Source organism: Malaclemys terrapin, chromosome 8, assembly GCF_027887155.1.
Source record: "Malaclemys terrapin pileata isolate rMalTer1 chromosome 8, rMalTer1.hap1, whole genome shotgun sequence".
Lineage (NCBI taxonomy): Eukaryota > Metazoa > Chordata > Testudines > Emydidae > Malaclemys > Malaclemys terrapin.
In genome coordinates, this window is record NC_071512.1 from 45,231,184 (window position 1) to 45,254,647 (window position 23,464).

A 23,464-nucleotide genomic window follows, 5' to 3' on the forward strand; every position below is an offset into this window, starting at 1 on the left:
GAATAGTAGCAGGTCAGTGCTGCTACCTCCCCCCATCCCAGCTCCCCTTCCACTGGGACCCAGGCTGCCCCCAGCTTTGCCAGTGCAAGCTTCTGAGAGGCAGGCAGCCGCCCCGGTGCTCTCACACATCCCCACACCTAGCCATTCCCATGGGGAGGGGGGGTGCACTACCCTCACTGTGACAAGGACACCAGTGGGAAGAGCTTGCCCCATAGGCCCGTCTGGCTGAGTTTCCCCTGCAGTGACCTGCCCGCCCACGAGCCTGGCCTCCCTGCAGCACCTTAGTAAGGCCATTCTGTCAGGAAGAGAGGAGTGTGTGGTGCACGCTTCACAGGGGCAGCCCCAGCCCTGATACCGGACACACCCACAGCCAGTTTTGGCTTAGTATGGGTCAGGGACCAACCATCTCAAACCACACCAATGGCTGGCCTGGGTCCTCAGTGCAGCCCCTCTTCCTTAGCATGCAGACACAGCCAGACACAGATGAGGTCCCACCAACCTCTGTAACAAACTTTATTAGTCACATTGCTTGGGCCAAAGCCTTAGCCTGGCTTTATGAGTTACATCAAATCAGCAAGGGACCCTGGCACCTGTAGTGCCCCTCCTACCCCAAATCCAGGCCTCTACCCCCATCCCAGGGCCAGCAGCAAGGAGCTGCCCTTGCCTCAGTGCTGACCCAGGGCACGTGAGAGCCCCCAGGTCCAAGAACCCCCTCACCCCAGCCATTGCGTTCAGCAGTAAACAGCTGTGCGGGCTGTTAGTAGAAAGGGCTGGCTGAGGCTAACCTCACCCCCTACAGCATCACTAGCCCTGTGCATCTGCTGCAGCTCCCGTGGGAGAGCGCAGCCGTGAGCTACAGCACAGGCACCAACAGCAGAACCAGCAGGGCTTCCTGGGGCTTTTGCATCTGCTGCTTCTGCAGAGCAGGACAGGGACCAGTGGATGCCTTCAGCTCAATGCTGGGGATTCCACCAGCCCTGCGCAGCATGCAGGGAACAGAAGTGCAGCCCCCAGCTGTGCAGTACGCTGTGATCCACTCACTGCATTCCTTTGCTGGGCTACGGCCCTGGGCCAGGACAAGGGGCTCAGCTGCTTCCCCCTCATGGTAGGCTGAGCTCTCCTGGGTGTGTGACCCAAGCACCAGCTAGCACCAGGAGACCTGCCCCTCTTCACCCCCATGCTTCCAGGACCGGGGACTGAGGGGCTGGCACTGGGAGCTAGTGCCCAGCATGTCCTGGTCCAAGCCCTTTCCTTTAGCCGAGCCCCAATGCCTCGCTGCAGAGCCACACTCACCGGGCAGGCAGGTAAGTGGCCACAGCACCCAGACTGGAGGCTTTCTGCCTTAAGGCAGCAGTCCCATACTGCTTGGCAGCATTGCCTCAGCTTGGCCCTCTGCTCCCTGCAGCTGACAGGTGCTCACAGGGGCGGTTACCAGGGAGCAAGCTGACCCTCTGGCTCTTGGCCTGGTCTGAGGCAGCCGGCATCTCTCGTATGTGCTAGAGGAAGCAGCCCTAACAACGGCAGGAGCCTCTGCTGTGCGTGTCATGCTAATAGCTCCAGCCAGGCCCTGCAGCACAGAAAGCAATAATAAATCCATAGCCTGGAGCCAGTGCCTGCCCTTCCCAGCACTGGAGCAGTGCCAGGCTGACCTGTCAGCAAGCCCTGAGTGCCAAGGCCTCCCCGCGCTAACGGGAAGATGACAGGGAAGAGGCAGCTGCCCCAGGACTGGCTTGGCCCTGTCTCCTTTTCACCTCGAAGCAGAAGTTTCCCTCTTGGGCAGTGAGCACCCTGGTCACGCTGGTTTGACTGGGCTAGGCAGAAGCTGCTACCTCTTGTCCAGTTTGGTCTCCCACCCAGGCAGCCGGCTGCTCAGCTCTGGGCATCTGCAGCCCTTCCAGGGTCCAGCGGAGCATGCACAGCCATGTTCATCTCGCCATCACACAAAGCAACCCCCGCCCCTGGAGACACTCCAGCAGGACTGGGAGCCAGTGCTCTCCTTGTGACTGGTAAAGTGCAATTGCATACAATGGCAATGCCCCCTCCCCACTCGCCGGCTAAGAGCTGAACCTGGCAGAGGCTTAGCCCAAAGGGCTTGTGACAATGGCACTCACTAAACATTCCTCAGGACACATGATCGAGGGAGGCTGAGCTCAGCCACTAGTGCTCCCCCAGAAAGAAGGGCTGCAGAGCCAGTGAGCTCTGCGGAGCCCAGCCTGAGGCAATGGCAGAACCTTGCACTGAGGAGTGAGAGAAGGCTGCACTGGGACCTTGGGAAAGCTCTTAGCCAAGACAGAACCAGCCACTTCAGTGCAATGGGGCAGGAGACTGTTGGGATGACAGTGAGATCAGCTTCCAGGCCAAGAACCCCAGTGCATGTGAGAGCCCCCTACACAGACAGAGCAGCCCTGGCAGCTGCTGGGTACACTAGCACTGCAGTTCTTCCCACAAAATACCCAGACTGGTGAGAGCTGGTGCAAGGGCCACGGACGCGGCAGGAGCCTTTCCCTTGCCCCCCGCAGGCGCTGGAACAGGCCGTCAGCAGGAGAGAGAGCACGCAGGCTCCATGTGACAAACATCTCATCAGCTCAGGCTCTTCCTCTCAGATGGGTAGGGGCACTAATTGCTGCATCACAGCAGCAGTTCCTATGCTGCACTGGCCTGGGGAGGGCAACACAGAGCCATTCTGCTATGGCCTAAACCTGGGAAACTCCCACCTCTTGGCCCCACAGAAGTCAAGGCTCAGCCTTCTGGGGCCTAGGCCCACAGCTCGAGAGCTGAATGTTGGGGATGGCGATGCCTGAGGTGGGCAGGACAGTGTGTGTGGAGGGTGGTGGTTGGGACTAACCCTCCAATGCAGGCGCAGAGAGAGAGAGAGGTAGGTGTATGTGTGTGTGTGTGTGTCTCTCTCTCTCTAACCCTGGTCTCTGCTCAGGGGAGCCATGTGCACATTCCAGTCCCATTAGCTAAGTGCAGGGAGGTAAGAAGCCAGCCCAGGCCTGCAGAGCTCAGGTGCACCCCCGCCCCCCCCTACTCTGCCCTGAAGCAGGCCATTCTAGAGGGCCTTGGCATGGGGTGCAAAGGGAGAGTGACATGGCTCTGCCCCACCGCAGGCAACCGCCGGAGGAACTGGCCAAAGCCCTTACAGGCAGAGGGGCTGGGGAAGAGCTTCCGACAGCTCCTTCCCTGCTGTGACTCCCCCATGGGGAGCCAAGCTGGCAGGCAGTAGACCAAGCCAGGGAACTCAGCAAAGCCAGAGGACCCGACAAAGGCAGGGTATGAAAGGGTGAAATCAAATCTCACCAACAGAATATAGAGGGAATAGCTCAGACATCCAACAGGGCTGGGCTCATCCCCTTCCACCCCTGCCAGGTTCAGCTAGAGCCAACCACCAGTTGTTCTTAGGCCTGTGTCCCACTGCGTGCAGACAACATGGCATTCCTTGTGTGCTACGCGGCGAGACACACGATCAGATGGGCTTGTACAGCAGAGTGGTGACATACTTCTTCTTGTAGCGGTGAGTGGCACTGAGCACCATCACGCCGTCCTGCAAGAGAACACAGCAGAGTGCTAGTGGTGCGGATCATAGATGCACCACGGCCCCAGGATACTTCACAGTGCTGGGACAGTTACACTGATGTAGTAAGGAGAAGGGAGGGAGAGACAGCTCCTAGCCAAGATCTGAGACGAGGAGAGTCACTGAGACAGAGAACAGGGAGCTGTTGCTAGCACCAGCAGTTGCAGAGACTGCTCTTGTGCTGGCTGGACTGTGGGAAGGCAGAGAGAAAGGTCAGTGCTAGAGGAGCAGAGGAATCAGAGCGACACAAAGACAAGCAGAGACAAGTCCCCGGAGGTAAATTCCAAGCTAGATCCTGATGACCATGCAAGTTGGTTGTGGATGACAGAAGGGTCTGGTAGCAGTGCTCTGGGCGCAGCATCTGGTACTAAAGCTGTCCAAAGTTTTCCGACAAAAACTCCACGTCCTGGGAAAATGCCGATCAGCACAGTGAGTCTGGCTGAATCGGTTACCGATTTAACTAAACACAGGCAGGTCTCCCTACCCCACAGGGGATGCAAAGCTCTGGTGAGGGTGGGACAGGAGAGACCCTCCCCTGAGAGCTGCCCAAAACGTTCTGTATTGGTTCACCCCAAATGGAGTCTCCGGAAATACCTTTTCTGACTGGCTCTGTTCAGCACATCCTGCACTTTGTGGTGGGGACTACAGGGTATCAATGGAAGTGACAGCGAAGCACAGCACCTGCAGGCTGCGATGAGCAGGGGCCAACAGGCAACTGGGACCAGTGGGACAGGCTGGGGAGTTCAGGAAGACAGTGGAGCCCACGTGAGTCTGAGCTGGGCAGGCAGGCAGAGCAGTGTTTGAAGCTGCGGCTCTTGCCCCAGAGAAGCGCTGTTCTCAGAGACATTAGTGAAAACATTCCCCAAGGCGAGCAGGGAGTGGTCAGGGCCTTCCAGCCCTTCCATCCACAGCGATGGCAGAGCCCCCGGCACAGCTGCCTTGCCTCCTCCTAGCAACAGCAGCTAGGCCAGCCCACAGGGACAGACTTTGGGAAGCCAAAGCCGCATGCACCTCACCATCAATCCCAGAGAGAGCCTTGCAGCTTCCTGCTCTGTCTCAGTCACTCAGCTCTGGGCTGGCACCCTGCCTGTTTGCCAGTTTCTGTACTGCCACAGGGGTGGGGGGGAGGGGGACGAGAGTGTCTGCCCATTAAACACGCCCATTAAATTAGCCCGTAAGTGAGATCACATTCCCTTCGGCTGGTGGGCAGATGCCAGCTACCCCAGAAGCACCATAACTCAGGCTGCGATGAGATTTGTATGTAAGCGGGATTCAGACAGTTACACACTCTGAAAAGTGGATTTTAATAGGAAGGACAGAGTAGAATAAGGTTAGAGGCCAATGTGGAATGAGGGAGCCAGGCTGGAACTGGACTAGGCAGTAAGCTAGGGAGACCCAGTGCCTCTCCAGCCCCCATGGTCAGCCCCCACAGTCCTATACCCTGATCCACCTTGAACCACTAAAGTTTGCCAGTGCCAACTGTTTCAGTGCCCCCTTGGCTCCCTCAACCAGGGGGCTTATTACAACAATCTGTAGCCCACTTAACCCCCTCTTTTTGTGCTCTGACTGCAGGGACATTAGCAGGCCACTCTACCTGGTATGGCCCCTTACAATATGTGCTACCTATGCTAAACAATCCGTTCCACCTTGCATTTAGCGGTGACGCTCAGAGTACCTTTCCCAGACCTGAAGAGGAGCTCTGAGGTATGTTTATACAGCAAAGACAAAGCCGCGGCTGGCCTGTTGTAGCCAGCTCAGGCTGCGCATCCATTTCATTGCTGTGTAGACTTCCGGGCCACACATCACAACACCCCGTAGCAGAAAGGGAAGATCATAAAAGCAGTAGCCTCTCGTAGGCCCTCAGAGGTGAAGCAGCTACCTCACCGTGTGACCATCACTTACCTTAATGGAGAGTGCATAGAGGTGGTTGAGCATGACATGGTTGGGCTCCGGTAGAAGAGCTGGGTCACACTGGAACAAGGAGAAGGGTCAGTCTACAGAGGCAAATGGGAACTGGGAGCGGCAGCCACAGACAGGCTCTCCATGCGGAAACAACTCGCAAATGCCACCCCCGGCCCATTTTAGGGTGTGCACGGATCTCTCATTTCAGTGGACATTAGACTTATACTCTGGATTTTAGCCATGTTCTATTGTCTAGAGCAAGGATGGAGCCCAGGCTTTGCACCAGAGAGAGCAAGGAGCCAACACAGAGCAGAGGTACAGCCTGCTTTGACCAGCACACAGTGAGGGCTGTCTGCTTGGATCGAGATGGAGTATTGCAGCAGTTCTCAAACTGTGGGTCAGAACCCCAAAGTGAGTCGCAACCTCATTTTAATGAGGTCACCAGGGCTGGCATTAGACTTGCTGGGGCCCACGGCTAACGCCCGAGCCCCACCACCCTAGGTGGCGGGGCTCAGTTTACAGGCCCCCCACCTGGGGCTGAAGCCCTTGGGCTTTGCCCCCGCCCAGGGCAGCGGGGCTCAGGCAGGCTCAGGCTTCCGTCCCCCCTCCTGGGGCCGTGTAGTAATTTTTCTTGTCAGAAGGTGGTTGCGGTGCAATGAAGTTTGAGAACCCCTGGAGTACTGCATGCTGAGATCCATGATGTCCTCAGGCCATACAGTTAGGAGGACTGCAGCAGGACATGTTGTAGAACTCTGTGGGGCACCCTCTGGCCACCTTTGCTCTTACTGCAGAGCCTCTTAGCGCTCAGCCCAAACTCCCCTGCTTGCTCCACACCCAGCTATGAACTCACTCACAGGGAGAGGCTGCTACTCACAGAGATGTTGGTGTCCTTGTTGAGAATGACTTGGAGGAGGTGAGGAGGGAGGATGGGTGGAGATTTGAAGCGCTCCTCCGGTCGATACACATACATTTCCTGGCCATAGAGTCCTGGCGGGGAGCTAGACAGGTCTACAAAACACCAAGGAGATGTGAAGGGAAGTGTCAGAAGCTTCATCACTTGAGACGAGTTTAAGTAAGTCTGGACAAAGCTCTAGTGACATCCCCTAAGAACTCCATGAATGGACTAGAGGGACCCAGCAGGGTCTTTCTAGCACTGGCTTCTTTAATTAACCCTGGATTGGCACTGGGCTGCAAGTCCAAGAGAGCAGATGTGTGCAACAGAATGTGTCAGTTCCATGGCCTTGGCAACACCTTCTGCAAGCAGTGGCTTCCAAAGGGGATACATCTAGGTGCCAGGACCATACTAAGGGGTTGTCACTTCCTGCACTGAAGGGGTTATTTGAGAGTCAAACTGCACTGTCTTATTTCCCACTCTAGCATAAGCCTCTGTATATAACAGTGTTTTTCAAATCGTGGGTCGCAACCCACTACTGGGTCACGGCATGTAAGGTGCTGGGTTGACTTGCTCTGGGTCAGCATCATAGACCAGGACATTAAAAGTCCCATCGGCGGTGCTGCCCAGCTGAGGCAGGCTAGTGGCTACCTTTTCCAACACCGCGCTGTGCCCCGGAAGTGGCGAGCAGCGGGTCCGGCTTCTAGGTAGGGGGCGCTACGGGGCTCTGCACACTGCCCCTGCCCTGAGCACCGGCTCAGCACTCCCATTGGATGGGGGTGCGGGGGAGGGGAGGTGCCTGTGGGTGAGAGTCGCACCTCCGCCTAGGAGCCAGACCTGCTGCTGGCTGCTTCCAGGGTGCAGCGCAGTCCACGGTGCCAGGACAGGCGGGAAGCCTCTCTTAGCACCCCCGTTGCGCCACTGACTGGGACCTGCCAGTGGCAAGTCCGCGCCTCAACACCATGCCTCAATCCCCTGCCCCAGCCCTGAGCCCCCGCAAACCCGGAGCTCCTCCTACACCCCAACCACCTGCCCCAGCCCTGAGCCCCCCCCAAACCCGGAAGCCCTTCCTGCACCCCAAGCTACTCATCTCTGGCCCCACCCCAGAGCCTGCACCCCCAGTCCAGAGCCCTGAGCCCTTCCCAAACCCCTCATCCCCAGCTCCGTTGTGTCGCGGGCATCAACAATTTTCTTCAGCTGAATCCCCAGGAAAAAAGTTTAAAAACCACTGCTGTATAAGATGCATCAGCAGCAGCAGAGGGGCTTCTCAAATGATCTACATGATTCGCTGCTACAGGACTCCCTAACGCAGGACTGAACTACCAGTCAGTGATTCCAGGTCAACCTAGCACAGCTGGCATCTGGAGAGGTAACATAGTGATCTTTGCTACAACGTGAGCAGAAAGAAAATGGGAGGTTTTCTACACGGGTTACTACTAGAACAATCAACTCTGATACTAAACTAGACAGTTGCTTGCACAATGGAAGCTTCTGGTCCCAGCAGGCTATAAGATGTATAGATGTCAAATATGCCTTGAATATATATTGATAATAGGTTATTACAGCCCTCTCTCTGCTTACCTAACTAGGAAGCAATCACCTTATTCTCCCTCGTCTCCACAGTGACCAGGATTACCACCATGCACCCCTATGCACATCCCTCATGGAGCAATAGAGCATGGGAATCAATACGCACAACACCACAGGGGCACAGCTCGTTGGGAGCGTCAATCAAACTAAAGGTTGAATTGCACAGTTCCCAGGAAAGGAGAGTTCCTAGACAGGAAATTCTCATGATTTGCATGTGGTGGTAATTCCCATCTAATTGGAAATTAAGAACCGGAGAGGAGTGTAGAACATAAATTGAAATCACCTAGGAAGCTTGTGACCAAAAAAGTAGATAGCAACTCACCACGGTGTAACTTTGGAATATTAAAAGAAATCGCTTAAGAAAGGAGAAATTCCAGTTAACAGTCTGGGTTAGTACAGAAATGCACTATTTGAAACGAATCAAACATAAAGAGCCTCCGATAAGAAAGAGACTGAAGATATTTGTTATACATAGACACCATCTACTGGATACCAACAGAGGCAGAGAAACCAAGAGCTGAAACTGGAGCGCAAAGACTGGTCCGTATAGCTAAGTACTGGTAATGGACCTCCTTCAAAGTCATCCTAATTACCTTTTGTTCCCCCCAGGAAATCCCAATCTGTCAAAGAGCCATGAAATTGTATAAAAGAGCCTTGGGTCCTGATTCTGTCATCTCAGATCTGCTTCGGCTTCATCAGGGGAAGTTCCAGTCGCAAGACTGAGGTCCCAGTTATGCTGGTACGCCCTGAATATGAGATTTGGACATTGGAGTATAACCTATGGACTATTTCTAAAAGAACTCTTTGCAACAATGAAGCTCACCATCTCTGCTATGAATCTGCACCTCAATGAATTGAACTCATGTCTGTATGTATGTTGATCTTTTAACCATACTCTCTCTCTTGTTTTTTAATAAATTTTAGTTTAGTTAATAGGAATTGGCTGTAGTGTGTATTTGGGTAAGATTTGGAATATTCAATAACCTAGGGGGTAATGTGTCCGATCCTTTGGGATTGGTAGAACCTTTTCTTTTATATGATGAAATAAGATTTACAGAAATTTTCATCATATTTGATGTGGGCACCTGGATGGAGACTTGAGGCTGGATCACTTTAAGGGAACTGTGTTGTTTGGACTTCTGAGTAACCGGTAAGGTAATAAAGAAGCTGTTTTACGCTAGCTTGGTAAATCTAAGTATTGGAATATCTGCCAGCTTTTGGGGGTTTGGCTGCCCCATATTTTACAGTTCACCCTAATTGAGTGACGATAGCTGGCCCCCACTAGGACCCCGGTCAAAGTACCCAAAGCTTGCTGTACCCTGTAGACAGTTTCCCCCACCCCGCTCTCCAGGGTTACAGGACAAAGCAGTTGACTAAACCTACAAAGAAGCTGCAGAATCCAGAAGTGCTACGGACACTAGGACAAGCAGAATGGAAAAGTCTCCCCCGATCCCAGGATTACAGACTAAGAAGTCATGATGTTGTATTTCAGGGATTGTATTTCTTTCTGGTCATTAGCATAAAAACACAGTTACTTTGTTGGGGCCACACTCTTTTTAGTGAGACCTCAAGTAACTATATTTTGGCATTTAACTAATGTTTTATGTATATTCTCCTTTGTCAACTCCACAAATTGGCCTAAGAGACTTAAAACAATTTAAGCAATTGTTCTTGATATTTTGAACTAGTACCCCTCATACCAAACAATTCCAATAGCAGTGACCACAGTGTGCCCTAGGACTAGTGCACCCTTACTCCTTGGAGAAGTCCCAGAAGCATGATCATGTATTACAGGGACTAAATTGATAACTGATGATTGTCAGTAAACGTAAGAAGAAATCTTGGTGATTTGTATTGTTCCTTGGTATAGCTGCAGGCCCTCACACTGGTTTATGTTAATTACATGACTGCATGTGTATTTTGTGTTCAGTACATGCCTAAATTATTGCTTGTATCTACAGTTGGTTGATAAACTATTGATTATCCATTTATGTGGTTCTGGGTGAATTAGTAAACTGTCCAAGGTAAAAGTGATAAAATTAGTAAACCAGTGCTCCTGGGACTCATTAAAAAGATGTTATCCTAATTAAATTCCATTCCAACACTGGCTAGAATGCTTAAAATTGGCAAATCTAGCGTGTTAGATTTCAGTTTTAAAAAACTCTGGCACCTCAGCACCTTCACACAACTGACCCCCATTCACACTTACAAGGCTCAGATCAGACAACTAAATCACTCACACTTACAAGGCACTCAGACAGCAAGCTCTTCAGAGAGGGGACATTAGTGTGTGCACTGCACTGCATTGGGTCCTTCGGCAATGGTGCAATATAACAACAAACACTACTCCTCGCAGCTGTGTGTCAGGCACCCGCCCAGCTGTCATAGAATCATAGAATATCAGGGTTGGAAGGGACCTCAAGAGGTCATCTAGTCCAACCCCCTGCTCAAAGCAGGACCAATTCCCAACTAAATCATCCCAGCCAGGGCTTTGTCAAGCCGGGCCTTAAAAACCTCCAAGGAAGGAGACTCCACCACCTCCCTAGGTAACGCATTCCAGTGTTTCACCACCCTCCTAGTGAAATAGTTTTTCCTGATATCCAACCTGGACCTCCCCCACTGCAACTTGAGACCATTGCTCCTTGTTCTGTCATCTGCCACCACTGAGAACAGCCGAGCTCCATCCTCTTTGGAACCCCCTTTCAGGTAGTTGAAGGCTGCTATCAAATCTGTCAGCTGGAGTTCCAACTCAAGGGGCTCATTCCCTTCAGTGCAATCAGTGTCATAGGAGCTTTGAGCAAGTCTCGAAGGAAGAAAGGGGCACGTGTCACAGTCAATGTCAGCAAGCACTGAGAGCCATGAGAAATGTACCTCGACATGAAGTCTCTGAGCTCTCCAGAGAATCCACCTTTAATGCATCAAATACTTCAAAGTCAGACTTCTTGACGTGAATCAGATTGTTAATGGTGCCCATTTGGCTGGTGACCACAGGCTGAAATGAAAAGTGAAGACAGTGATCTACCTACATCCTCTTCCCACTCACACAATCACACTCACAGGGCTTGGCTACACTTGCAAGTTAGAGTGCATTAAAGCAGCCCCGGACACCTTAACTCCTGAGGTGTCCACACTGGCAAGGCATGTAGAGCACCTGAACACTGCAGCTGGAGTGCTCCTGGTAATCCACCCCGGACACCTTAACTCCTGAGGTGTCCACACTGGCAAGGCATGTAGAGCACCTGAACACTGCAGCTGGAGTGCTCCTGGTAATCCACCTCCACAAGACGCATAAAGCTTGCTGCGCCCCCACTGAAATGCCCAGTTGTCAGTGTGGACAAGGTGTTGTATTACTGCGCTGTGACTGGCCTCTGGAAAGTCCCATAATCCCCTGAAGTCAAGTGGCCACTCTTCTCATTGTTTTGCAATTGGCTGCAGGCATGCGGATATCCCCTTTCAAAGCTCCATTTTTGACAGCCTGCATGCTTATCTGCTCCAGGACAAAGTCAACCATTAAGTGGAAAGCTGCTGTTGTGAGTGTGTGTGTGTGTGGGGGGAGGGCGTGCTGCTGTCTGAATTTACAAGATAGCATGCTGACATGCTCTCTGCCCCCAAAACACACTGTCTCTCCCCCCACATATACACAACACGCTCCCTGTCACACTCCACCCTCCCGCATTTGAAAAGCACGTTGCAGCCACTTGCACACTGGGATAGCTACCACAATGCACTGCTCTTTGTGGCATTGCAAGAGCTGCTAATGTGGCCACGCCATTGTGCTTGCAGCTGACAGTGTAAACACACAGCTGCATTTTCCCTGCTGCGGTCTCCGAAGACTGGTTTAACTCCCAGCGCTCTACATTCGCAAGTGTAGCCAAGCCCACGCTTTTCCCAGCCCTCTCTCCCCCACCTGCACATGGACAATCACACATCTCCATTTATCTATCCCCCTCCTACAGTAGCACATACATCACCCATCTGTGTCAAGCCAAGAGGCAGAGGTAGAGCAGATAAGCCACAAGAGCTGCTTAAGGCTCAAGAGACACTATGTTGAAGAATGCCCTGCTAGCCTCCAGGATACAGAAGTTTCAGACTCTTATCTGAACACGGGCTCACAGGCATGCCTCATTAGCATTTTCTCACTGTTCATGCCCATTTGCTTGCCAAAAATTGAGAGTAATTGGAAATCTATTCAACTCCACCCCCACACTGTGCTTTAATAATCCTCTTCTGTAGGCCCATCCTCCTACCAGCAGATAACTAGATTACTATCTTATCACATTGCCCCTTTATCAGCTGCAGGCATCACCTCTGAGCAGGAGATTAAGGGAACCAGATGCCCTAATCTGGCTGGTTATACTGAAACTGGCTTAAAGGAATTCTGGTCCCCAGCTGCCCCTTTTAACACTGTTGTGGGTCACCAGATGATGTTCTAAGTAGGATTACACGGTCTGTTTGAGCATAGAGCTAGGCCCCAGAAGGAATAAGTCAGTGGAACCACCAATCCCTTCCTGCTCTCTGCACCTCCAACCCAGGCAATGTTAAAGAAAAATGCCTTTATTTTAATTTCAAACCTAGACCGCTGCATGAGGGAGTCAAGGCCATGGGGAGGAATCTGCTGTAAAGTTAGTCCTGGGAAGCAAGGGCCTGGGACATGGAATCAAGCGATGGATGCAGAGAGGCTCTAAAAGCTATTCCATTAGCTACATGCACAGAAATGCTTATGGGGTGAAACAGCCTCAACATGTTACCAGAGTATAGAGAGGGGCAATCAGTGCTGCACCAATCAAAGCAGGGTGAGGGCTGCTGGTGCTGTACAATCATAGCCAAGGGAAGAAAATGTTACATGAGAAGCAGGGAGGAGAGGCTGAACCAGCCTAGGGGATGGGGTGCACACTGCATTTCCGCAGTGCTGAGGCAGCATACTGAGCCGAAGAAGAGCACTCACTGAGTCTCTGAGGAGAGAAAACAGCTGAGAGTTACCTCAGAAGGGTCATGAACCCACTGGCCATCCACAAAAAACTTGTATTGGTGCTCGCCCTCGGGCAGGTCCAGAATAGCAACAAAGTCATTGTGGCTGAAAGGAGAGAGAGGAGAACAGGACACAGTATCGTTACAGAAATAGCACCGCAGAGGTTGCTCTTCCACAGGGTCACCGGTCACACCAGTCCTAGATAGTTCGAGCCTGAGCCTAGTGCCTGAGCTCAGCTCACGCAGTACTGCTTTGGAGAGCACAGACAGAATTCCTGCAATTCAAAGACAGTGACTCTCAACCTTTCCAGACTACTGTATCCCTTTCAGGAGTCTGATTTTCCTTGAGTACCCTCAAGTTTCACCTCACTTAAAAATGACTTGCTTACAAAAACCAGACATAAAAATACACAAGTGTCACATCACACTGTTACTGAAAAATTGCTTACATTCTCAGTTTTACATAGAATTATAAAATAAATAAATTGGAATATAAATATTGTACTTACATTTCTGTGTATAGTATATAGCAGTAGAAAGAAGTCATTGTCCGTATGAAATTTTAGTTTGCACTGACTTCACTATAGTGCTTTTTATGTAGCCTCTTGTGAAACTAGACAAATATCTACATGAGTTGATGTACCCCCTGGAAGACCTCTGCATACCCTCAGGGGTATGTGTACCCCTGGTTGAGAACCACTGTGTTAAGAGACACTCCACATCGAGAGACATCTCAACACATCACAGACCAGTCCTACCCCACTCTCTCTCACTCACACACACCCCTGTCCCATGCTATCCCTGTACATTCACACACAACCTGAACCAACACCACACACTGGACTGCCACAAGCAGTCCCATAATTCCACTGGCAGATATGCTTGGAAGGATCCATATTTAAGGATCTGTAGTTCCATGTTGACACCAAAATCACCTGCTCAGATTAGTATAGAACTGGGAAAGTTAGCTTATTTTTGTTACCAAGACTAAGCCCTTGAATTAACTGAACTGATTTATTACTTCTTGAAGATAACGTCTCAAGAGTTCAGTTTTTGACACTGTAGACATTATTACCAACTTTATTTCACTTGCTGTAATTTTCTTGTTTTTCAAAGCTATTTTGGCTAATAAAACCATAATAATTCACCAGTCCGTACTTCAACTAAGGAACACAGACCCAAAGAACAGTGAGAAATCTAGTAGAGGGAACTGGTTAAATAAATTATTTAACCAATGTGTTTTATATCACCCCTCTTCCTCAAGTTATTGTGACTTGCATATGCAAAGGCTTCCCAGAGAGAGGAAATACCTTTTGATGAGTGGGATCTTGGCACTCCAATTGTTGAAAGACCCAGAGATGAAGACCTCCTTGCCTCCATCAGCCCAGCGTATGACAGTGGGACGAGCCTGCTGTGAAGGCTTTACTGACTCTTCCAGATCATGCTGCCATGACATAAACTCCTTCTCCCCAGCAAGCTGCATGAAGAAAACAAGAGCCATCCTACAGCCTAGCTAACATGCAGATACAGCAGGGATCAGGGCTGGCTCTCCAATCACACTGTTCTTCCATAGCCCTTCAGCACACATCAAAGCAGGAGCAGCAGAGATTTTCCAGCTCCACAATGCACCACAGATTACCCAATTGTTGTCCACCCACTGCCCCCCTGGCATCTACTCCAGTGCTTTGACTTCCTCTCCACTATGCTCCTCCTCTTCATTGCCCTCACCAACAATCTCTGTGTCCAAGTCACAAGACCCCTTTGCCACATCATGGAGCTAGGCAATTACACAGCTCTCCTTGCTATAGTATCCAAATGCCTCTATTCTCACCTTCCTTGATCTATGCACTACCTTCAATATGAGGAGGACTCTCTTCTGCCCTAGACTCTGGAGTCTAAGATGCAGAACTGTAGCTGGCATTACATTATTATTGCTCCACTTCAGACAATGGAGCTAAGAAAATTTACGCCAGCTGAGGATGTGCCCGAGTCATTTCCTAGTTTCTCTGTCCAAGCCAAATGACAGCCTTTGCGTTGTGTCCTCTTTTCACTCCATTCTCTGGACTTTCTTCTAAATGGGCCCCTTTTCCTGATACCCTTTGACTAGGGGTGTTCTGTACACACTGTATCACCCCTAGGCACTGACTGTAGTGGGGTGTATTGTACAAACAGTAGGGTAATTAGGCACTTCCAAATTAAAAAAAACAAACCCCACAAATGTCTGACTCAGATCTGCTAGAAAATGAGCTCAGCAAAGCTGCCAATATGGTGACCTGCATCATTGGTTATGATCCTGCAAGAATGGGGAATGGGATAGAGAGGCCAGCCCATACCTTGGAGTCAAGGGTGCTGAAAACATTGGGGTCATCAGTGCTGCCCACCATGATCTTGTGGGGATGATCCTTCGTGGAATGGGTGCTACTGGCTCCATCGGAGCGGTGAGATTTGGAGCCATGGCGTTCCCCAGACAATCGATCACTGGTGGTGTTTCCCATGGTAGCTCTGCACCTGACTGAAGGAGAGGGAAGAAAACACAATGCCCCAGTGTCCACTACACACCCACAGGTGGGAAGGGAGATCTCTTGGTTTTCCAACCCCCCAATGTCAGCGTAGATTGATTTCAATCCATCATTTAAGTTTTTCAAGCAACAAGACACCTCTGCCTAATGAATGCACGACGGTTAGTGGAATTTCCAGCCAGCATGCTATTTGCATTAATTGAAAATAATTATGTACCACACCCAACAGAGATGTATTTTTAGAGCATCTTTCACCCTGAAGGATTCCAAAGGGCTTTGCAGAGCACGCAAGAAACCCTACACCCAGCAAGAAAACACAGCCACCCAGAGTGAAGGTGGCAGCCGTTTGACAGCCCCTAGCAACACTTCTCGTTATAAACTCTTGTGCAGGGAAGAAGAATCCTGTGCCTAATTGAAATGACAGGGAGGCTTTAAGGAGACAGAATGGAATTACCCAAGATGGAATTTGGCCAGGGCACTGGAGCTAACTATGAGAAGCTTTACTATAAAAGGATGGGGATGCTACTACAGAATGGGCATTTACTAATCATTTACCAGTCACACCAAGGTCAGTTTCAGGACAGGAGCTGAACCACAGCAAAAGTGTGTTTGCTGTGGTCATAATAAATGTAGCAGAAGCACTGAATGGTCAGAAGTCTCTAGCTAGCCATCTAGATACAATTTGTTAAAGTGGGAAACCTGATTCTGGCTGCAACAGCCTCTTCTGCAGGCGGATATTGGCCTGTGTTATTCACTGAGGTAAATTAATTCAAATGTGAAAGGACTGGCTATATTGTTCCAAGCAATGGACCAAAAAAAAAAAAAAAAGACAGAACACATTGTGACGCTCTGTACCTCAGGGGAACACCTTGCACCCCCATGTTCATCTTTATAATATGATTGTGTGGTATCCAGTGCAAAGATTGTCATGTCAGGTGTCTTTGGAAGGCTCATAATGCACTGAGCATTGTTGTTCTAGTAATTTCATGTATGTAGTTAAGAGGCTGAAAATGTGTTTTCATGGCTTAAAACAAGCCCAGGCAAAAACTCTCCAGGCGCAGAGGGGCAGTTCACATTTCATCAAGACAAACCCAGCCCAGCCTCACAGGAACAAAGGACACTGGCCTAGGCAGCAACAAAGGATCTGTTGGACTCTCGAGTGAGTCACCCTCCTTCCCTTAAAAAGAACAGGAGTACTTGTGGCACCTTATAGACTAAAAAATTTATTAGAGCATAAGCTTTCGTTACTTCTTCGGATGCATATACATCCGAAGAAGTGGGCTGTAGTCCACGAAAGCTTATGCTCTAATAAATTTGTTAGTCTCTAAGGTGCCACAAGTACTCCTGTTCTTTTTGTGGATATAGACTAACAGCTGCTACTCTGAAACCTCCTTCCCTTGGTCGGTTTGGAACTAACATGAGATAATGCTCACCTGACCCTGAAAGGGGGGGGGGGGGGGCGCAAAGTCAAGAGGAAAGAAAGATCATGATAAAACGAAGAGACGCTTGCCATGCTCTCTCTCTTTCACCTCCTGTGACGTTATTGACATAAACTGGGACCGTATAGATCATTGTTGCAACCAAGGTCCTGTAGTGGCACCCAAATCTTGTATAAAGGGGGTCAAATGGGGTGTCTAGGACAAGGTTATGGTTTACTGGTTATGATTATGCTGTCTATATGTGTGTATCAGTTTTGTAGTCGAAGTTATGAATATTGGCTCTATACTGTCTGTATGGCAAACTTATGCTATGCTTCTGGGTGACATCCCAGACAAGCTGAGATTAGCTCTGCCTAGCCTGCTTGATGGCCCATTAAGGACCATCAGCTATACAATGGACCCATTGAGAGAAGGCTGGTACGCCTTGTAACTCAGCAAAGTATGCAGGGACTGGCCCATGTGACTCCAGACTCCATTTTGCTGTAATTTTCCACAGTAAGAACAAAGAGGTGTTCTTACACCTGGAAAAGACTATATAAGGCTGATGCCTCATCTCCATCTGGTCTTCAATCCTGCTTCTTACCTCTGGAGGAACTTTCACCTGAACAAAGCTCTGAACAAAGGACTGAATGACCCATCCCAGCGGGGGATGTATTCCAGAGACTTGATTTGAACCTGCAGTTTATTCCATCGCTGCTGCAAGCCTGAACCAAGAACTTTGCCATTACTGTATGTAATTGATTCCATTTAACCAATTCTAACTCTCATCTCTATCTTTTTCCTTTTATGAATAAACCTTTAGATTTTAGATTCTAAAGGATTGGCAGCAGCGTGATTTGTGGGTAAGATCTGACTTGTATATTGACCTGGGTCTGGGGCTTGGTCCTTTGGAATCAAGAGAACCTTTTTCTTTTACTGGGGTTTTGGTTTTCATAACCATTTGTCCCCATAACGTGTGGCACTGGTGGTAATACTGGGAAACTGGAGTGTCTAAGGAGATTGCTTGTGAGACTTGCGGCTAGCCAGTGGGATGAGACCGAAGTCTTAGTCTGGCTGGTTTGGTTTGCCTTAGAGGCGGAAAAACCCCAGCCTTGGGCTGTAATTGCCCTGTTTTAGCAATTTGTCCTGAGTTGGCACTCTCAGTTGGGTTCCACCAGAACCGCATTGTCACACCTCCATCTACAGACATTACCACCAAGCAACTGAAACGCTTACCAAAGGGGAGAGCCTGGCTGAAGGGCAACCAGCCAGCCTGTTAAGATCAGCTAAGAATGAGTTTTGCTTTTATTTCATTTGACCAAATCTGACTTCTTGTGCTTTGACTTATAATCACTTAAAATCTATCTTTTGTAGTTATGATAAATTTAGAGGGGGCGGGGGGGTAAGCTCCCTTTTATGGACAGCCAGCCAGCTAGCTATAAAATCCTTCTTAGTAGCTGTTCTCTACTTGCTTTATCTGTAAAAGGTTAAAAGTCTCACTGCTATACATAGGTAAAAGGAAGTGAGTGGGCACCTGACCAAAAGAGCCAATGGGAAGGCTAAAACTTTTTTAAAATTGAGAAAAAGCTTCCCCTTTGTCTGTCTGTGGTTGTTCTTCTGGGGAGAAGAGGACAGGGCAGCAGTTATGTTGTAAGAAGCTTGTGCCAGGTATGAAAACCCACCAGTATCGTACCTAGAAACTACTCATTTGAAATCCCAGATATGTAAGTAGATCAGGAAAGGTCTAGGAAGACGCCATTAGGTTTCTCTCTTATTTCTTTATGGCTTGTGGATTCCTCTGTGCTAACCCCAGGTGCTTTTGTTTTGCTTGTAACGTTTAAGCTGGACCTCAAGAAAGCTATTCTTGGTGCTTAATTCTTGTATTTGCTCTTTTTTAAATCTAGCAATAGTCTGAGTTCTCAGTTTTTTTTTTTTTAATAACATTTACCTTTTTTAAGAACAGAATTGGATTTGTGTGTCCTAAGAGGTTTGTGCACATATTGTTTAATTAGCTGGTGGCAACAGCTGATTTCCTTTCTTTCTTAGCTCTTCCCAGGGGGTGGGGAAGGGCTTGAGGGTACCCCCCAGGAAGGAATTCTCAAGTGCGCCTTCCTGGGCTTTGAAAGGGGTTCTGCACTTGGGTGATGGCAGCATTTACCAATCCAATGTCAGAGAAAAGCTGTAACCTTGGGAGTTTAATACAAGCCTGGAGTAGCCAGTATTAGTTTTTAGAATCCTTGTGGGCCCCCACCTTCTGCACTCAAAGTGCCAGAGTGGGGAATCAGCCTTGACAGTAGTTAATAAATTTGTTTGTTTATTCTACCTGAAGCAGTGCATTTGGGTTGACGCATGTCAGAGACACCCCTTGGGATAACAAACCTTTGTTAAATTGACCAACTCATATAAGCTTGCAGCATTCAGTAGGCATAACTGGACACTGCAAGACAGAGGTTCCTGGGGTTGTGTCTGGAACTGGAGATTTTGGCTAGTGTCATTCGGTTGCACAATCCAAGCAGTGGTTGGCCAAAAATGCTCACTCACATAGCTGGGAGCAGCTTACGTGCTAGAGGCTGTGCATGAACAGCCTGGGAGTGGGGGTTCTCACAGCGGAGCAGGGCAAGTATGGCTCCCAGAGTCGAGGATTGGAGTGACTTAGCAGATTACCGGTCCAGATAACACCACAGGAATGTCTCATACATCTTCTTGTAAGAAGCACAGCGGGCTCAGAAAGTTGCACAGATCTCTTCTGTTCTCTCACATTTATCACACAGATTCCCAACAGCTATTTACTACAGAATTTTTGTTTTACCTAGTTAATTTTACAGTGCCATTCACATGCCTTGAGTTCTACTATGCTGACAATCACAGACCTGCAGAGCAAGTCATGGGGACAGCAAGCAAGGAATATTATTATTGGTGTTACTGTAGTGAATAGCTGCTTTCCCCCCCCATAATTAAAATCTTCACTATTTGGAGAGAGATTTGCATAAAAGAAAGTTACACACTGACACTGGAGTTTGAAGAGAGGCTACATTTAAGTTGTTAGGGAAAACTATCTTAAAAAAAAAAATCTTTAAATTTCTTTACAAAGCAAAAAACTCCCAGACAATTTACTATGTAGTGTTATAGAAAGTGACAAGTTACAGAAAAACACTGATACTATTTATTATCATCTTTAAGAGACTTAGCTGGGTCACCGTACAGAGCAAGTAAATTGTGTTACCTACATAGCTGGTAAACAACAATTACATGACTTGATGTAACAAACAATAACCTATAAACAAGCAGCAGTGAGAGAATGAAGACTTGTAGTCAAACACAAGTCAAGACAATTCAGGGACAAGCAGCTGTAATAGGATATTGTACACAGAAACAATATGCACTGGCCATGTTCCAGCATCCTAGGAGCATGCCACTTGGACATTAAAAGCTTTGTAATATCAAAGTGAGAGTTAAAGGGGGGAACAAACCAAAAAGCCAATCAATTAATTGCAATTTAGGGAGAAATTCTAGTCTCTCCAGGATTAAGACTGAAGCAAGTCTTCCACCAAACTAGATTTTGATAGTAACTTTGCCAAATCTATCTAATCTACTGGAAATTTCACATGAATTAATTTATAGGAAGGCAGAATTTTTCAGGAGATACAGGGTCCAAGATGGAAATGTTTTGGAGTTATGCAGAGTCAAAAAAAAAAATAAAACCGTTCAGATTAGTAAAGCCATATTTGTTCTAATAGTCTGTCCAACCCTTCTTTGTTATTAATAGTCTCTACAACAACTGCCTCCAGCCTGTTTTGGTGAGGACTATTTAGTTCTCAAGTGCTGTTTTCAGGTATTTACAGTATAAGGATATTTCTTGGTGTTCTGAACACATACCAACTTCAGGGATCTAGGAAGCATACGTAGCCCTGACTTGCATGTTATAAAGCTCACAAAGAGGACAAGCCTGTGCAGAGTTCCTGATTCTATTTCCACCTCTTCCCCTGACTAGTCCTAATACTATTTATCCTTATGTACCACTTTATAAACACTATTTATTTAGGACTCACAATAGTGCCCAGAAGTAGATAAATGAATCTTCTATAGAGCACCAGTTGCTGTGTTAAATATAAAGGTTCACTACCATGACCCACAATTACCAGACAGGGATGACTCAGAAAGCTTAAGGCCAACATTTCCAGACATATCAACTGTGGCCTTGTCTACACTAGAAAGGGTTTGCTAGTATTACTATAGAGGTACAGTTATACTGGCCAGCCCTCCTAGGGCAGTTTATCCTAGCAAGAGTTCTTTTGTTGCTATAGTTTATAGTGATTCCTCAAATGAAACATGCTATACTTTCAAAAGGACTTTTTGGCCTCTATAACTGCATCTAGTCAAGGCTTTTGCCAGCATAACTATATCAGCAAAACAAACCAAAACCACCACACCCCTGACTGACACAGCTATGCCAACAAAACTTTGAAGGCCTAAGTTTGGGTTCCTAATTTGAAACATGGCTGCATTCTCAGATACTGAGCACCTGCAGCTCCCAGAGACATCTGTGCAAGTGCAGCACTTCTGATAGTCGGGCTCAAGGTATCGCATTTTGAGCACCCAAAAGTAGCAGGAGGTGGTTGCAGCACTGTCCTGCCCCATGCACACATTTGCCTGCCCCTTTATCCTCTATAGATGGAGAAGCTTCCTTCCATTTACCTGCTTATACGACCCCCATCACACTGGTCTCTAAGCAGCACAAGCACTCAGGAGACCTGGGTTCAAGTTGCAATTCTGCCAAAGGCCTGCTGGGTGACCTTGAGCAAGTCGCTTCCCCACTCTTTGCCTCAGTTTCCCCATCTGTAAAAGCTACTGACCACTTTTGTAAAGTGCTTTGAGGTGATGAAGAATGCTACATAAAGGCTAGGGATTGTTATTAATGAGCTTATCCCCCTGTGAGATGAGGAAAGGTAATGGAGGCCCAAAGAGACTGAAGGACGCCCCAGATCATACACCCAGTCTGTACTAGAGCAGGGAATTGATTCTTATCATATCCCAGGTCAGTGCTTCATCAACCAAGCCAACCTCCCTCCTCCAGGCCTGGCCACCAGGGAGGTGAGGGGCGGCTCCCCCACCTGGGGGTAAGGAACTAATGCACCTGTCTGCAATGTGACACCCGGGGGCCTGTTCCCACCCCACCAACATGGGGAGGGCAGGCGGGGCTCTTCCACCTACCCCCGGGCACAGCAGCTTCACAGCCGCCCGCTAACGCCAACGGGGCGCCGGCCCGGCCCCAGGCTCCGCGGCCGCCGCAGACACCCCCAGGGGCCCAGTTCCCCCAGTACCTGGCCTCGGCTCGGCCTCCGCCCCGCTCTCCGCCTCTCTCCTCTAAAATGGCGAGATGCCCCCGAGCCGGCGACAGCCGGCAGCCGCTCTATGGCCGGGCTGGGAGACGCTCTGTCCGACTCCTCTATGATCGGGGAGGAAGCGCGGCTCGGCTCTACGCCGATAACCTTGGGCCCACGCCCGCCCGCTTCTTGGAACGGACACTCTATCTGCGCGGGCGGGTCATCTCTATGGCTCTATGAGGGCGGGGAGAGCAGGGCGTGACGGTACACCCCCGACCCCCTCCGGGGCGGTCTGGGCTACAGCCCTAGGGCGGCGCTGGAGGAGAAAGACTTTCGTAGGCCGCCCTTCGGGACAGCCGCCATCTTCTTTGAGGCTTCAGTCACATTGCAAACCCTGGCAGATGGCAGCCATCTTTACTAGGGCGGGGGCGGCCGCCATGTACCTCGGAGACGCTCGCGGGAAAGCGCGGCCATCTTAGCCGAGGGCAACTTGGCTTCACCCCTATTGAAAATAATGGGTGAGGTGACTAACGAGCGAGGGCGGCCATTGCGGTTAAGGGAAGAGTCTGGCATTCAGGTCAGGGCGCTGCGGTCCAGGTGTGAGGGCGCAGACCCCCTGTCCGCACCCGCACTGACCTGCTCCCTCAGGGCTGCCCTGGAATCACCAGCCTGGCTCTCAGTACAGCCGGGGAACGGTGTTTCTCTGGCCGATTGGCTAGGGTTACCATATCTATTAAATAAAAAAAGAGGACCCTCCACGGGCCCTGGCCCCGCCCCTTCCCCCACCCCAGCCCCGCCCCCTCCTCCCTCCCACTCCCAGCCACGGGGAAAGGGCTGCTTGAGCGCTACCGGCTTCACAAACAAGGAGTCTGGTGCCACCAGACTCCTTGTTGTTTTTGTAGATACAGACTAACACGGCTACCCCCTGATACTTGACACCGGCTTCACAGTTTCCCGGGCAGCCCCCAGACCCTGCGCCCCCGGCTGGCGCTTCCCCAGCGCAGCTGGAGCCCGGGAGGGGAAGCGCCCAGCCGGGGGCGCAGGGTCTGGGGGCTGCCCGGCAAACCGTGAAGCCGGTAGCGCTTGGGCTTCGGGCAGCCCCCTTGCCTCTGGACCCTGCGCCCCCAGCCGGGCACTTCCCCTCCTGGGCTCCGGCGGTGCAGGGTCTGGAGGCATGGGGGCTGCCCGAAGCTGGTAGCGCTCGGGCAGCTCTGTTTAAGAGCCGGGCTGCCCGAGCGCTACCGGCTTCGGGCAGCCCCCATGCCCGGCTCTTAAAC

General features: G+C 49.9%; 1 protein-coding gene across 1 annotated transcript; it reads right to left on the reverse strand.

Moving 5' to 3' along the window:
- Positions 1–499: 499 nt before the first annotated feature.
- On the reverse strand, positions 500–22,329 carry PRKAB2 (protein kinase AMP-activated non-catalytic subunit beta 2). The gene is made up of 8 exons (XM_054036856.1): positions 22,185–22,329; positions 15,260–15,438; positions 14,237–14,403; positions 12,939–13,032; positions 10,830–10,950; positions 6,351–6,484; positions 5,477–5,545; positions 500–3,544 (listed from the first exon to the last, which is right to left on the reverse strand). Exons 2-8 carry the CDS (start codon positions 15,419–15,421, stop codon positions 3,467–3,469), a joined length of 825 nt encoding a protein of 274 aa, XP_053892831.1. The 5' UTR covers positions 15,422–15,438; positions 22,185–22,329; the 3' UTR covers positions 500–3,466.
- Between the last annotated feature and the right edge of the window lie 1,135 nt (positions 22,330–23,464).